Source organism: Perna viridis, chromosome 1 (assembly GCF_037379345.1).
Source record: "Perna viridis isolate PV_CMFRI_1.1 ecotype Kerala chromosome 1, ASM3737934v1, whole genome shotgun sequence".
Lineage (NCBI taxonomy): Eukaryota > Metazoa > Mollusca > Bivalvia > Mytilida > Mytilidae > Perna > Perna viridis.
This window is the reverse complement of record NC_142445.1, coordinates 46,292,292-46,307,489: the sequence shown is the minus strand read 5'-3', so window position 1 is coordinate 46,307,489 and position 15,198 is coordinate 46,292,292. Positions and strand designations below refer to the sequence as shown.

Here is a 15,198-nt window from a genome sequence, read left to right as displayed (position 1 = left end):
AAACATTTATCAGTTTTATTTATTTTTCATGTTGTCACATTTCTAGTTTCACAAAAGGGGTGATTTATAGAGACAAAGTGACCTGCACTCCAATGAAACAGATGATGGTTATTATAGCTGATTAGGAAAGTATAGAAATTACAACAAATCAAAAGACAACAGAATAAAGAAATCACTTCCATAAAAATAGACATTTATATAAATATGTAACAGTAAAACCTGCAATATTTTGATAAAATCTGGTTTTGAATTATTAACAGGTTTGGTTATATAATCATTTTTGTTTTCAACAGCATCACAACCTTTTCACATAGTTTACTACATGAGTCTATCCATTAAATCAAAGTGGTTCAAACACCACTGAGTATGGTTACTCTAATTTGTATCATAAAACAAAGAAAAAAACAATACAAGTACCATACAAATGTTAACATATTTTCATTTTCATTTTCATGTCATTCAGACAGATTAAGTCCAATGGCACATCTTTTCTCACACCCTTTATCTTCTGAGTGATGCACACTATATAAAATGTTTAGAACTAAAAAAAGCAGAAGGGTGAACATCTAACAAGTATGAAGAAGATCCTTAACGACCTATAGTAATGAATGCAATGGAGTGAAGAAAGAAATAAGAACTTTCGAATGGATCCTGGTGTCTATCACAACCCATGTTACTAGTATCATTAAGTGAAAAGAAATAAACTTAAAAATTATTTCAAAGTATACAAAAGCATGGAAAAATATGTGAATAAAGGATTGAGCATATTTGTATTTAAAGGTCCCTTCTCTTCGATTTAAGTAAGTTACGACATTTAACATGAAATTAGACATACAAAAAGGTGTTTTGTATAGTTACTTGAATGGTAAGGTGTTAGAACTAATGATCAATTTCTGGAATGGCTTATCAAAAAACAATACAAAAACATTGATACAATATTTAACTCTTGCTGAGCACATCATTTAAAACATATGAAATTGAGACTTTTGAAAGAATACCATATAAATCTTATTTTTGCTAGGATTTGCTTCCATTTTTTAATTACATCATTTTAGAAATACATAATTTTGTTCCTATGTTCCATTGTATATGAGGCATCTACACCTCAGCTAAATAAACCTTTTCCAGTGAAGATATTAATTTTCGTGAATTCTTTCAAGTCAATATATTCAGGTATCAATTTTCATGATGTCAAAAAAGGATTATTTTTATAGTGCTATACAGCATATATAGCACTGAAATAAATTTAACGTAATATTTTTCACACTTTTATGTTCACCACAACAATAGTGAAAATTGATACTTTTACAGTATATAATTTAACAAGTGAATATTGTACATAATTAAGAGATTTTCTATGTAAATTTCATAAAACTTGATAGTTTCATCTTTAGATTGTGAATTTATAGTCCGATTGGCTATGATGTTTGCCACTCTGTTTCTCATTTATCTCAAAACTATGATAAAATGTAAATAAATTAGCAGCCCCTCTCCAGACTATAGCACTAATGACCAAATCTAAAGCTGAGCATGTCATATAATGTAAATAAAATCTACAGAGACAAATGACAGTTGGATTTCTTACAGAAAAAGAGACACAATGTGTAAAATGGAATTTTTTCAATAACAGTATTCACATAACTGGATAAACCCATATTACAAATGCATCATAAACATATTCAATTCACAATAAACTTAATGTTTAGAATTTCTAAGTTCATTTACTGATAATTAGTTTAGAACAAATGTTTCAGTAAAATTATCCTTAATACATAATACCTTATCAACAATTTCAAAAATTTCCATTGATAACAAAATCTCATGTGAAAACTTAACTTGACAACACCATCTATTTGCAACGTAAATGCAAATAATAACAACAATGTATTTACTGTTCCACTAATTTCTCCCATTCTAAGGCAGTGAAAAATGCATGTGACTTTTTGACCACAAGTGGAAGATTAATTTTCTGAAAAAGGTTTCCTGCAATTTTATATTTTTCAAGTTTTCTACTGGATTATGGGAAAAATATATTCTCCTTCAACCCATTCTTGTTTTAAACCATTTCATCATTCTTTATGGTAAAATTGAGACTGAAGACATGCTCACTATAACTCACATGTTGAAAATTTTCTCTTGAGGAGAAATAATCTAAACCACTTATAACTGAAGGACAATCTATATGTACATATTTCAATTTGAAAATAAAAATATATTTCAATGTAGAATTAATTGATCTAAACAATTTATTTGGAATGTATTTAAACAACACCAAGTTAATCCAACAAGGGAAATAATCCATTAATAATAACAACCAATGAACATTCACACAGTAACCTAAATCAACACTTTCTGAATAATGAAAAATGATTTAAAATCATAAGATTAGATGAATATCAATGTTAGAAAAGCATGAACTAAATGATTAACAAACAAGGTTTAAAACATGAAACAAAACATATGTCAAATTGATGGCAATACAAACATTTGTAAAAACAATACGGAATATCACAAAATACAAACATGACAGTATTGTATAACATCTTTGACCTGTCACATTACACTGGGACATTTTACAATCATAGTAAGGCACTTCCTGAACAAATTTTGTAGACAATCATGTTTTTGCTTTAATCAACACATTTGACTACACTTAAGAGTGAGGACAAGGTTAAATTATAGAATTTTCAAGGGATATATTCATTGAGTATGAATTTTAGGGAATATTTCTTTTAAATTTCTACATGATTTCTAGTCTTAACCACAAGATTAAGTCTCAATCACATTTACTACACGTATTTCCAATAATACTTTTCCACCACAATAACCACAATTATCAGATACATTTTCCAGCTGATCAACAATGTACCGCAGAGAACAGAAAAAATTGTAAGGTGTCAGATGATTGTCTAAAATCACAGATAAATAAGTATATACATGTATATATGTATTGATATATATATATATATATAACCCATTGGATAGATCATAAATCAGGGAATTGAACAATGGAATCATACCTGTGTTCAGTATAAATCACCACAAGGATATCAATACAAGTTAATGTACTGGTATTGCCAATTTTAATCATGTATTAAAAGAAATAAGCTTGCACACATTCAATGAATTTATTTGTGCTCACGGAAGTGAAAATTCTCTTTTAAGAAAGTAACTAAATTTATATATGCACCACAATATTAATAATTTAAGACAAATGGAAACACTTCACACAAAACCTCATGTAAATACTTGCACCCTGTTGATAAAAAAGAAACATAACCAATCATGTACCGTAAATATATTAATTTTTGTGGTTGCTAATCTTTTTTGTATATTCTGTTAAGTGAACATATTCCTGGTTTAAAAAAAATAATAAGTGTAATGTAGTGTCAAAGATCAATTTCACAAGTACTATTTTTCAAACTTCTCTTTCCACTGCTAAAATAGTGAATATTAGTACACATTGTGAAAATTAATATCTTTACAATATGTATTTTCAGGAACTGCCCTACTATATTAACACAGAAAGTCACATATTGACTTAAACAATGTGTCAAACTTGCCACACATGAAATAATGGACAACATAATTTCATTGATATAAAAATAAATTATTCTCATCTGTCTAAAATTGTTCACTGAACTCCTTCACATCTGATTTATTTAATCTTCCACTTTTTGCATCACTGATGGCACCCCATAGGTCAAATATAAAATCATCTGCGAACCCAAAATCTTTAATTTCTGATTTGTCGATAGCCATTGCGAAGTCACTTGGGTTATCCTGTTTGTTACCAATCTCCCATATTTGTTGTGCTGCAGAGAAATATGAAAAATGAGCCCTGAATGGCAACATAATTTATTACATGGACTTGACTACAAAATGAAATGCTTAAACATCATGATCAATAAACCATACTGTTAGAAATTAATTATTGATACTGTTGTTTCAGTACACAGTACATTGAAGGCATAATTAATCAGTGCATATGTAAAATGTTCTGTTTGAATTGATAACCCAACTCAATTCCAAACGGAAAATAGTGTATGTGCATCACATTACATCTGTCAGTTCTGAAATCACTTTTATTTTAAAGTATACTTCCCTTATTAAAATGTAGGCCAAATTTGGACTTTACATGAACACTGAGTTTAACGATTTGACTTCAGCGCACAATGCACAAATGCAACATTCAATGCCACATTTATTTCACACTACTGAATAAAAAACATTGAAAACTTTTTAACGTGGTTAATAAGGGAAACAAAAACAATTAAATAGGCAATTTAAAACAACAATTTTGGCTATTTTTCCTGAAGAAAATCATTTAAATAGTATGATTTGGACACTGTTCATGTTCTCCTCGATACATACGGAAAACAGACATATGTCCTTCCAGCAGCCTGCAGTAAAAGGGTAAAAGTACTGAACAAATAGGCCTCTGAAAGTTCTAAAATGCATTACTGTTCACTAACAAAGGGACATTATGTCCAACCTAGATTTCTAATCAGTTGCCTGATCTATGTTCACCTTCTCTATCTTCTTTTTTTTTACACACAACTAATATATCACAAGTTAAATTGTTAAATGATTATACCTAATTCTGTATCATTTATACCCATAAATGATTCTAATAATCCATTGATTTTGTCTATAGCAAGATCTGAGGAATCATCAACCTAAAAAAAACAATATAAACTGTATCATCTTACAAGCAATATGGCAAATCTTAATATGAATCCATTTTTAATTACATGTATTATATTGATTTTTGTCTACATCATCACATAACACAGGCACTCTACCACAAAAGGGAATAGTGAATACTTATAGGTTTCATAATGAATAAAATGGGTGTCACAAAATATCAACTAAGTTATTTAATTTCAAAATCATTAAAAAAAAAAACAAACAAAAAACAAATTAATGAGCCTCAAGAGGTTTGTTATGAAATCAAATAAGACAAGTTGAAATTTTGTGACCTTCAAGTTTCATGAGTTATATAAACATTATTCTCAATGATTTAACTCCTTGACATTCTGCTACAACTATGGCATTATAATTCTAACAATTGTCTGTCTCAGATGTCACCAATTGTTATGGGAAAACAAATTATTTCTCAACTCTCTATGGTAAAATTAAGATTTTATCATGCTCGCTACAGATTACATGTTGAAAATTTTAATCTTACCATCACGAGTGGAGAAATAATTTAAACCACTTATTATTGAAGGAGATCTGTATTTAAGTAGCATTCCACCTAAGAATCATGCAGTGGTGATTTAAAGTCAATCTGGATAAAATATTTGACATCAATAGATCACTTACAATGAAATTTGCATGATTCTTAGGTGGACTGCTACTTAACACACAAAGCAAATACATTAACATATCTTACATTACCAAACACACTGTAACAAGTATTGTAACTAGCACTACAATTGTCATATACATAGGTTCAAATCTACAGGAAATATTCTTATTTATTTCTTGAACAATAACACAGGGAAGTGCAATTTTGGAGAACAGTGTTCACTATACATGGGCAAACATCATACAGAATTATCTGCATCTGTTTGATTGACATCTTCATCAGAATGGTCATCATTCTAAAACATATGTATCTGTAGCTTATCAATTTTTTTTTTAAAATTCATACAATAATCAATCTCTAAGAGTAACCAGATAATTCAATGCAGTTCTAACTTTATATTTATGGTTAATTAAATTTTCCAAATCTTCTACATTTACATGTACTATGCTTTTAATATATAGGTTGAATATTAACTGGAAAAGTGTTATCAAAATAAATTTTATGCATTACCAAGGGTTTAATTTAAAATTAGTGTTAAAAAGTAACTGGTTCATGAGGTTTATTGCCACTTGTAAGTCCACTCAGTAAAAATTAAAATAAAGTTCAATCGAAGTCATGTAAATTAAAAGCAAACAATAAGAAATTCATGTACATCTTTTACACAAAAATAGTTTTATTCAATATCCTTCGGAATGCCAAACAGATAATAGCACTGCACAACTGAAGTTTTTAAGTAACTAAATTGCAAGCTTTGACTTCAAAAACAGACAATTTTTCTTAAAAAACCGTATATATCACACACATGACAGAAACATAGTAAGAAAGTACATGTAACAATGACAAATAGTCTCTGGTTTAAAGAACTGATTATAAAACAATGGACATTGACCTATTACATTTAATAGAGAATGTTTATGTAATATAACAATAGCTTAAACTTTAATATTTTGTATCATGATTCCCTTACAACATTTAGGTGGACAATTTCATGGTTCAGTAACTTTAAGTAATTTTAAGTTATTATAAGTGTGTTGAAAAAGAATTTGACAAAAAATGAGGAAGTTAGGTATCTAAAAACCAGACAATTATTATATATATTTGAACTACATTTTACCACCAGGAAGGAAGCAAAGAATAAAAGGATCAAATTTCAATTCATCACTTTATAATTTTCCTCATCTGGAAATACAAACAATACTTTTTAATAGTACTGAAAACAACTAGAGTTATTGAGCTCAAATAAAGTTACCCTCTAGCCAATTTAATGTATATATGCTTAACCTTCCTACAAAATTTGATCAAAATACATCAAGCATAATTTCCATTTGCAGAAATCACCTCCTTAATGCACTTACATATTTCTATCAATTTAAAGTTTCATCAAATCTAATAAAGTGAATTAATCTCTTTTCATATGCATCAGACAATAATAAGCTCTCTTTCAGAACATAACATTAATATTTGAAGCCTAACTTTACTATAAAATTTAATCCAAATCTATTAATCTGTAAAGAAGGACTTTCAAGATATGTGGAAGAAGGGGCAGAAAGAGACAGACAGGGTGGTTTCTCTTTAGTCACTAAAGATAGTACTGAGATTGATGTTTAGTAATGCCATTGTCAACCTTCTAAATATATACCCATACTTTTTGCAGGGGGTATACATGTAAGTAGCTTCAAAATGGCATTATATAATAATCATTTTCTAAAAGATTCATAAATTTCATCCATCAAACTGTTTATGAGGCAAATACAAAAGAGAATGAATGAATGTTCTACAAGACTGGCATTCTGATCTTTATTTACTGTCCTGCTTTAAAGCAGGGGGTATGGTATGTTTGTGACTAAAAACAGCAAGCATACAATAAGATTCTGAACTTATAAAATGCTTTGAAGTTGGTCTATTGAAGGAATGTTTCTGATTTTAAACAGGTTATACCAAATAACCTGGTTGGCAACAGTTTACACTTATAAACTGCAAAGTGGTTTATAAAAAAGTGAAAACTGGCCTAAACCAGGTTACTGAGTGTAATCTGTTCAAAAAGAAGAAACATTCCTTATAATTTAATTCATAATGGAAGAAAGTCCAAATATTAATAATTAATATGTAATCAATATGTCATTTTTTAGGGTTTACTTGAATTGTGGAGTGTGGACTAATTGATGTTCATGACATCATAGTACAAAGCCAGGATATACAAAATAACCTGGTTTGCTCAAAGAGAACCAACCAATCAGAGAGCTTGTTACAAATCAAAATACATTATTGTCTTACGAACAAAACAGACAGTAAATATGTTCTTTTGTGCAAATAAACATTCAGTAGGACCCCTTACCTTTGTAGAGCTTAATAGATATCCTCTGGATATCTTAGGAGAAATTGATACTTACAAATTAAATGGAGAGACCAGAGAAAAACTTCTATGATTTAGCCATAAAACAACAGTTCAATCAGTGTTCAAACTTTTTACCTTATTCTACCTTATTCTACTTATCATTTATGAAGGCAAAAGGACATTTGTAATAAAATAAACTTACATCTTCGACAGTTGCAGGACCAGTTGATCTGAGTCGTAATGTCTGTTTTCCAGAGCCAATACTACTACTCCCTTTTTTGGACTGTTTTTGTTCAACAAAAGCTGAAAAAAAAAAGTTGACAATGAATTTCGTAATCTTAATGCTCTATTATTCATATTCATGAAAATTTGTCCATAGGACATAAATGCCCCTGCCAGAAATTACTTAATCAACAGATTATATTCTAACAATAAATAAATTCTTAGTGATTCAAGTCTAAGCAATTAAATCAAAGGTTACAATTTCAAAGACAAAGACAAATAAGTGCTAAATCTATTTACATATTATTTAATCAACACTAATGCAGGGACATATAACATCATATGGAAAAAATTTCAACATAAAAAGGGTAAAGTTGAGGGTCAAGTAACAACCATGCAATGGTCAATACTTGTACATGTACAACACAACGTCCTGACAAATAATTACAATGTACATGTATAAATGGAATAATAAAGCTATTTAATAGCATTTGTCATTAGACATTTACAGAATTGCATTAAAACAACTCAAACAAAATCAAGGGTCTTCTGGAATGTACATTAATCTTTACAGTAAATCAATTACCTAACAAATCCGCTGCATGCAACAAAAACTTGGTCTAAATTTGATTTGTTCTGAACATGAACAACATATATCCTTTTTAAAACAATGTTTATATGATGGTCAATGAAGTAAGAACACCACTGTTTGGCTGGCTGATCTATCCAATCAAACAGAATATAGCCATGAGCAATAACAGAGACTTGGGATCCTTAATTCCAAGAGTTCGGAAAAAAGCTGAAGTATCCCACTTTTATATTTCAGATCCATATCATCTTCAACAAACAAAAACCCTGGGTTTAACAGTTGCTGGTTTACCACCTCAATGTTTAAATATATTTTTTAAAATTTCCTGTGTAGGTAAAATGATTTTCTGTTACATGCAAAAGCTACAATTCAAAATTTAGCAATACATGTGATGTTACTGATGTACAGCTAAAATATATTGCATCAAGTTCTTATCTGCATTCATAATAACACAAAAATAAAATGACTATTCAAATACATCAAATCTATATAACACTCTACAGATCTGACATTGAACGACAAATGATTTTTTTTCTCTGTAAAAAAGATCATTTGAAAGTTTAAGACAGTTAGTCTAGGGTTTTTCCATGAGAAACCAAAAAGTCTAACTTTATAATGTCATGCATGTATAGGCATCATTTGAATAACAGTGTAAATTCATAGGAGTAATTGGAAGTGTAACTCATTGTTATGGACTGACAGGTCAAAAACATGCAGTACAGAAAGAGACATACCGTGACTGATTACAGACATAGTGGTACATCACTGTGCTAATAACATTATTATTTCTTAAGATTTCTTACAAACTCTCAATGGAATTTGTTGGGCATAACCTACCATTCAAAATTTAAAAAAAAATTGGAACTGTCTATTTGGATAAAAAGGTTTTGGGTTACCACTAACAGATTGGTGTACCACCAAGCGAGGGATCAGTCATGGTATGTCTATTTCTGTACTTTACATATAAAGTTTGTTTTCTCTGGAAAGGAGGAGACAAATAATTTTTTGGTTATTTCAAAAGATAGACCAGTGCAATTACATGTATTTCAATAAGCTACATTCAACAACTCCTTCTACATTATGTACAGAATTATTTTTTATGTTACATGAGAACCTATCAAAATATTCTGAATACTGTATACATGTGTAATAGATCACTCGAAAAATTCCAAAAAAAAAAAAAAAAGAGCCCTTATCCGATTTCTCATAAGCAAATCTAGCATACATGTATCAAAAAATAAATCAAGTCATCATCAATCAAAAACATATTATTTATATAATACTTACAAAATCCTGACTTCATTGGTTCTACTACCCGGATCGTAAATGTCGTGCCTTTTGGTATTTCTTTCAACATTTTTGCCACTTCAAAATGCCTACATCCAATCAAACTTTTTCCATCAATTTTTTCTATATGATCACCAACATTGACGAGGGGACATTTGTCCATAATACTATTTTCTTTTATACGTTTGATAAATGCATATCCTGCACCATTGTCAGTTATTGTGAGCCCCAATGCATCCTCCGACTTTGATAAATCACATTCTTTTGGTTGACCTTTCACATGAGCAAAAATAAAATCTTCCAATCCAATCTGTCCTCCAAGAAGTTTAGACATATCTATCTTGTGTGTGTTTAAGGTGCAAAATAAAATCTGTAAAAATAAAGAAAACTATGAAAGTAGCCTTTAAATAAATCCTTGTGAGAACCACCCTACATGAACATGTTGGGGCACTTATTTAATAATTTTTAGTTTTTTTCTATGTTGAATTTATTGCAAGAAAAGCATGACAATCTCCAGTGCAGAGGGTATGTTGGCTATTATAAAGCTTTTAGACTTCCAACACACTCAGTAGTAATGCCACTTAATACCAGTTTGAATAAACAGCTTCACAGCTGTATAATGAAAGGGTGATTTGTTTCAAATCCTGAACGGTAGCAGAATAACACATATTATGAACAAGAAAGCAGTTATACATTTACAGGTCTGAAGAGGAGACTGGAATCACAAATCTTTTTGCCAAATAAAAAATACCAATAATACATATATTGCAAATTATTCGCTATGCTGTACACATATCTCAAGAAATAACCTATCACCAGCAGCATTAGATTTTACTATGTAGGACATCATGAAAAAGCTTGTTTCCAGCCAGTCTAAATGGTTAAAGTCACAGACCCCAAAATCCATCCAACAATTCTTTAAACAATAAACATAACATTGTGGTGTCACACAATTCAAAGAGATCTGTTGCTTTTTAATCAAGTTATAGTACAGACATCAGGAAAAAGTTGTTACTGGCCCTTATAGGATCTTCTTCCTAAACTCGAAAATACCGTTTCAAATAACCTAGCTTACATGTTCATTGTATATTATACTTCATTCAAGGTCAAAGAGAAAAAAACTCAATCCTAAGGTTTTCAATGTAAATGAGAAAAAATGATTTAAATCCTGATGTGTGACCTAAAATTGTGAAGAACTTTGCAGAGTGCAGCATGATACAACTGCAGCATGTCAAACTCTGTTCACATGTGGCAAATGTGAACACAATGTTAGTTTTTGACACTATATAGCACAAAATATGCAATTCAATTAAAAATTTTCCAAATCAGACCAAAACAAAAAAGTCCATTAAAGGGGTGTGGTTGTAAGAGATATCTGAAATCTGATTGAATATTGAACGCAGGGATTTTCATCAGGAATCCAATAAAAAAATATTTCAATATCGGACCAAAAAGAAAAACATTTGATTTTTTTGGCATGGCCCAATTTTGAACCTCTTTGACTCCAAAACATTTGACATCTGAATCATAAAATCGAATCAACAATAAGCTTTTCCTATCAATTATAGTAACACCAATTTACCCCCCTTTCAGCCTCTTGCATTTTGTATTTCCAAAAGAGGAATGGGGCAAAAACTATACGGCCCTCTACCAAGTTCCTGAGCTTAAGACAGGGTGATGCAATAATATGACAGAAATTTTTTGCGGTTGTATAATAAAAATCCTTCTTGAGGCACAGCTTAATACAGCCATAACGGTTGATCCCTGATCAGTTGGGGAAAATATCGACACAACATTCAAACTTGACACAGCTTGGAATTTTGATTATGATTGGACATTTGACACAGGTTTAAAATTTGACCTGAAAAGAATTTGTCACTTTTTGGTCCTTATTCCTAAATGGGTCAAGACAAACCTGCAAAATCAATCCCAAATCTCCTGTGGGGATATGGCACCTTGTGGTACAATTTTGAAGTGATCCATCCCCTTTTAGTTTCACTCAAGTTATCGTCAAGAAATCAGAAAATATAATACTTGTTTCTGGCCCCTTTGTGGCACCTTATTCTTATTTAGCTCAAGTCACAGCCCCTAAAATCAATCTTCCTTTTGTGTTATGGCACCTTGAAGTAAAATTTGTATGAGATCCATTCACTTTTACTCAGTTACATTTGTATTACCGGTATACAGACATAAGGAAAATGCATGTTTCAGGCCTAAATCCTACAACAAAATTGCACTTGCCCGAGGAGACCAGGAAGTGGACTCCTAGAACAATTAGCTTGACCCCTACTTTCCATGATACATGTATACAGGGCCCATGCTACTGGGTGATTGGGGCAAAATAGTCGCCCTGGAGTCGCTCACTTCGCCTTAAGAAGACACCAAAAGCGAAGTCAAGTCGCCCTCTCATTTTCAGACATTGCCCATGATCGGGACTGTACTCCGTCTTTTAGCAATATTTTATCAGAGTTATGTCGCTTCTAATAACAATTCAAACAAAAATGGCACCCATTCAAGAAAATAAATTGTAATGTAATATTTTTCGAAATCTATTGATTTATCGGTTACAAACAAGTATTTTAATCAGCTTTTTGTTTCAAACATTTAAGACAGGATGCGGAATGGACATTCTTCACTCCAGCTTACAATAACTCATTTTTTACCATTCACATTTCGTTGCAAAACATGCAAATTTGTCGTGTGGGTTCTTTGGACTTCAGCAAAATTTATCTGTTATGTTTCATAACAGAACAGTTAAAGGAGAAGACCATGTTATTGTGCAAGTCATGAAGATCGAAATTAATCCGTTAAATATTCATGAAAATTAAATTGAAACAAAATAATTTCCTTTTCTTAATTAATCAAGATTTATAGTTAGTAAATTTGAATTTCCTGCACCATGATCGGTTGAACTGTGATGTCAGAAGAAATCACAAATTTGGGACTTTTCCCTTATAATTTCAACCCAAAATAAATAGAAGAAGAGATTGAGGAACAACATGTAAGCTATTGTCAGACATCATTGACAAACAACAGGATTGGAAATTCAATTTCATGAATATATGATACAGTCAATCATTCAGTCAGCAGGCTGATTTCATTTTGTCCAAAATATTTAGTTACTTACATATGTAGCTTAAAGAAAAAGTAACATTTATCTCAATAAAAGAAAGTGAATATACAAAAATGCTTGCTTATATTGTGTGCATGTAAGCAACAAATAACACATGATTGTAAAAAGCATTAGTAAATGCTATGCGTACGCATTCACTTCTCCCTAGTGTCTCTCTGAAAGAGAAGTCACTTCTCTCTGTTTTTCTCGAGTAGCTTGAGCCCTGTGTATATCCTATGTGAATGAAGAAATAAATGCATCACTTGAAAAATTATTTGCCTTTAAATAAGATTTTCTGGCAAGGTACATTTTTGTACTGTACATTACATACAAATCTGATTTGTATGTAATGAACAGTACAAAAATGTACCTTGATTATCACCTTGCCTACATTCATCTAGTACGGTGATGACAAATCAATGTACCACATTCCCCAGTAAATAAACATGACAAAAAAGTAGCTGTCTTGGTAAGAATCATGCAAAATCTGAAAAAAATGTGATACACCCCCAAAAGGCTACATATTTTTATGTTTGTAATTAAGTTGTTTTATGGGTCTATATTATGAAATGTGTAATTATTCATTCAAATTTGTCTGCTCTTATGAGATAATCAACATTGAAAATCCAACAGATTCTGTTGTATGTGAGTGTCATTTACAGAGTTATCTTCCACAATTTTGAAATCTACAGTGCATTCTACATAATTTTTGTCTTCTAAGAACACGGGATACATGAAAAACTGAATTTTAATTTCTGTTTATTATGTCAAGTCAAACAAAATTTCAAAAATAAAAATATGTAAGCTTTTCACCCATGAATCACATTTTGCATGATTCTTAGCTCAGTGGAATGCTACTTAAAACAAAATCAAATTCAATTTCAGAATCAATGCAAATGAACTATTTAAGAGACGCACTATGAACAGCACCTATTTCTTATGGCTCACTCCCACGTAACTTTGAATATCACATACATGTATGGTTAGGAAGTTAAAACAAGGTAGAAATGAACATGTATGAGGTGATCGTGCTCTTCAGTTATAAAATAATCAACTCTGGAAAAAATAAATCGTTACACATGATCATCACTGCCTTTATAATTTCCATAAAATGTACAAATGTAAATGAAGGATCAACTAATTCCATAATACGTTTTAATAATCATTTATTTTTCAGATGTTTTTAAACATCAAGGGAACCAAGATTCTATCAGAAATCAAAAGAATGTAATCCAGGGACAAAAACCAGACAGGGAAAACAGACAAACACAACAGAGAACATGAATTAACCAAAATAGTACGTACAAAGCAACAAAAGTAAAGGAGCAACTCAGACTCCTCTAAAAACAGATGAACCAGGTGCACCAGTAGGATAAGCGTCCTCTGCTTTTCTACTTGCGCACAGAATTGCTCATAAAAAGTAAAGTCCAGAGCAGATAAATGAGGTAAGGAAAACCGACATGTTCAACAAATTGGTTCTCATGGTGCAGATGAATACACAGTAACAATCCACGAGTTCATGATGACCATAAAACTTATGTAGTGATGACTTCAATCTTGTAGCAATATAACCCAGTTAAAATCTCTCTCAACTGAAGGATTATTTATTACATGTACATCACATGTAAAATTGCATTTTTTTTTTCAAATCAAGAAGTCCCTTGAATAACAAGAAAATGATAATTGTGAGTTCATGTACAGATGTACATATAGGATCCACCATAAAGACCTGTAAATTACAGGTCTATGGATCAACTTTATTATGTTGTACATGCAGATGAATGATTGTGTACCACCTAAAACAGTTACATGTATATATACATTTTATGATAAGTATTATTAGAAGACATTTCAGAAACCCAAATCAATGAAACTGTATTGCATACCTCTGAAACAGGCATATCATAGCAATCAGCTATTTTCTGGTACAACTCCTTCACGTTTGTGAAACCGGAAATAATTCCTGTTGGACTACCATGGGCCTGCTGGCAATGGAACACAAGCTTAGGTCTTGGTTGTTGCTGTGGAGGATCAGTCCGCTGAGCAACGGGAGTCTGTTGTTTAGCTGTTCCATTCGTCTCAGGAACACTGTTTGTTTCTGTTGGGCGGGGCATATCATTTGGAGTGGAATTCTGTGGATAATCCGAAAGATTATCCTTACTTTTAGACTTCTTACCAAATATTTTGTGCATTGTAGTTATTCGGTGTCAGTTTATCACAATTAAACTAATGAACACACTATAAACACCAGCAATCGACAATATTTTGTTCGTTTCTGCGATTTACACCTTTGTAATGTGACATATGCAAAGCGGAAGTTATACCTGTCCAAGGGATTC

At 31.0% G+C, this 15,198-nt stretch overlaps 1 protein-coding gene across 1 annotated transcript; it reads right to left on the bottom strand.

The window, feature by feature from the left end:
* LOC148629019 (PDZ domain-containing protein GIPC1-like) lies at positions 1-15,198 on the bottom strand. Its single transcript, XM_088542543.1, has 5 exons — positions 14,746-15,198; positions 9,748-10,117; positions 7,852-7,952; positions 4,598-4,679; positions 1-3,815 (listed from the first exon to the last, which is right to left on the bottom strand). Exons 1-5 carry the CDS (start codon positions 15,049-15,051, stop codon positions 3,625-3,627), a joined length of 1,050 nt encoding a protein of 349 aa, XP_088398669.1. The 5' UTR covers positions 15,052-15,198; the 3' UTR covers positions 1-3,624.

Excerpts from the sequence above, each read along its gene's own strand:
- LOC148629019 (XM_088542543.1), bottom strand. The coding sequence starts at position 15,051 with ATGCACAAAATATTTGGTAAGAAGTCTAAAAGTAAGGATAATCTTTCG. Across the intron at positions 7,953-9,747 it reads ACCAATGAAGTCAGGATTTT|CTTTTGTTGAACAAAAACAG; the intron begins GTAAGTATTATA and ends TTTTTTTTTCAG. Across the intron at positions 4,680-7,851 it reads GTCCTGCAACTGTCGAAGAT|GTTGATGATTCCTCAGATCT; the intron begins GTAAGTTTATTT and ends TGTTTTTTTTAG.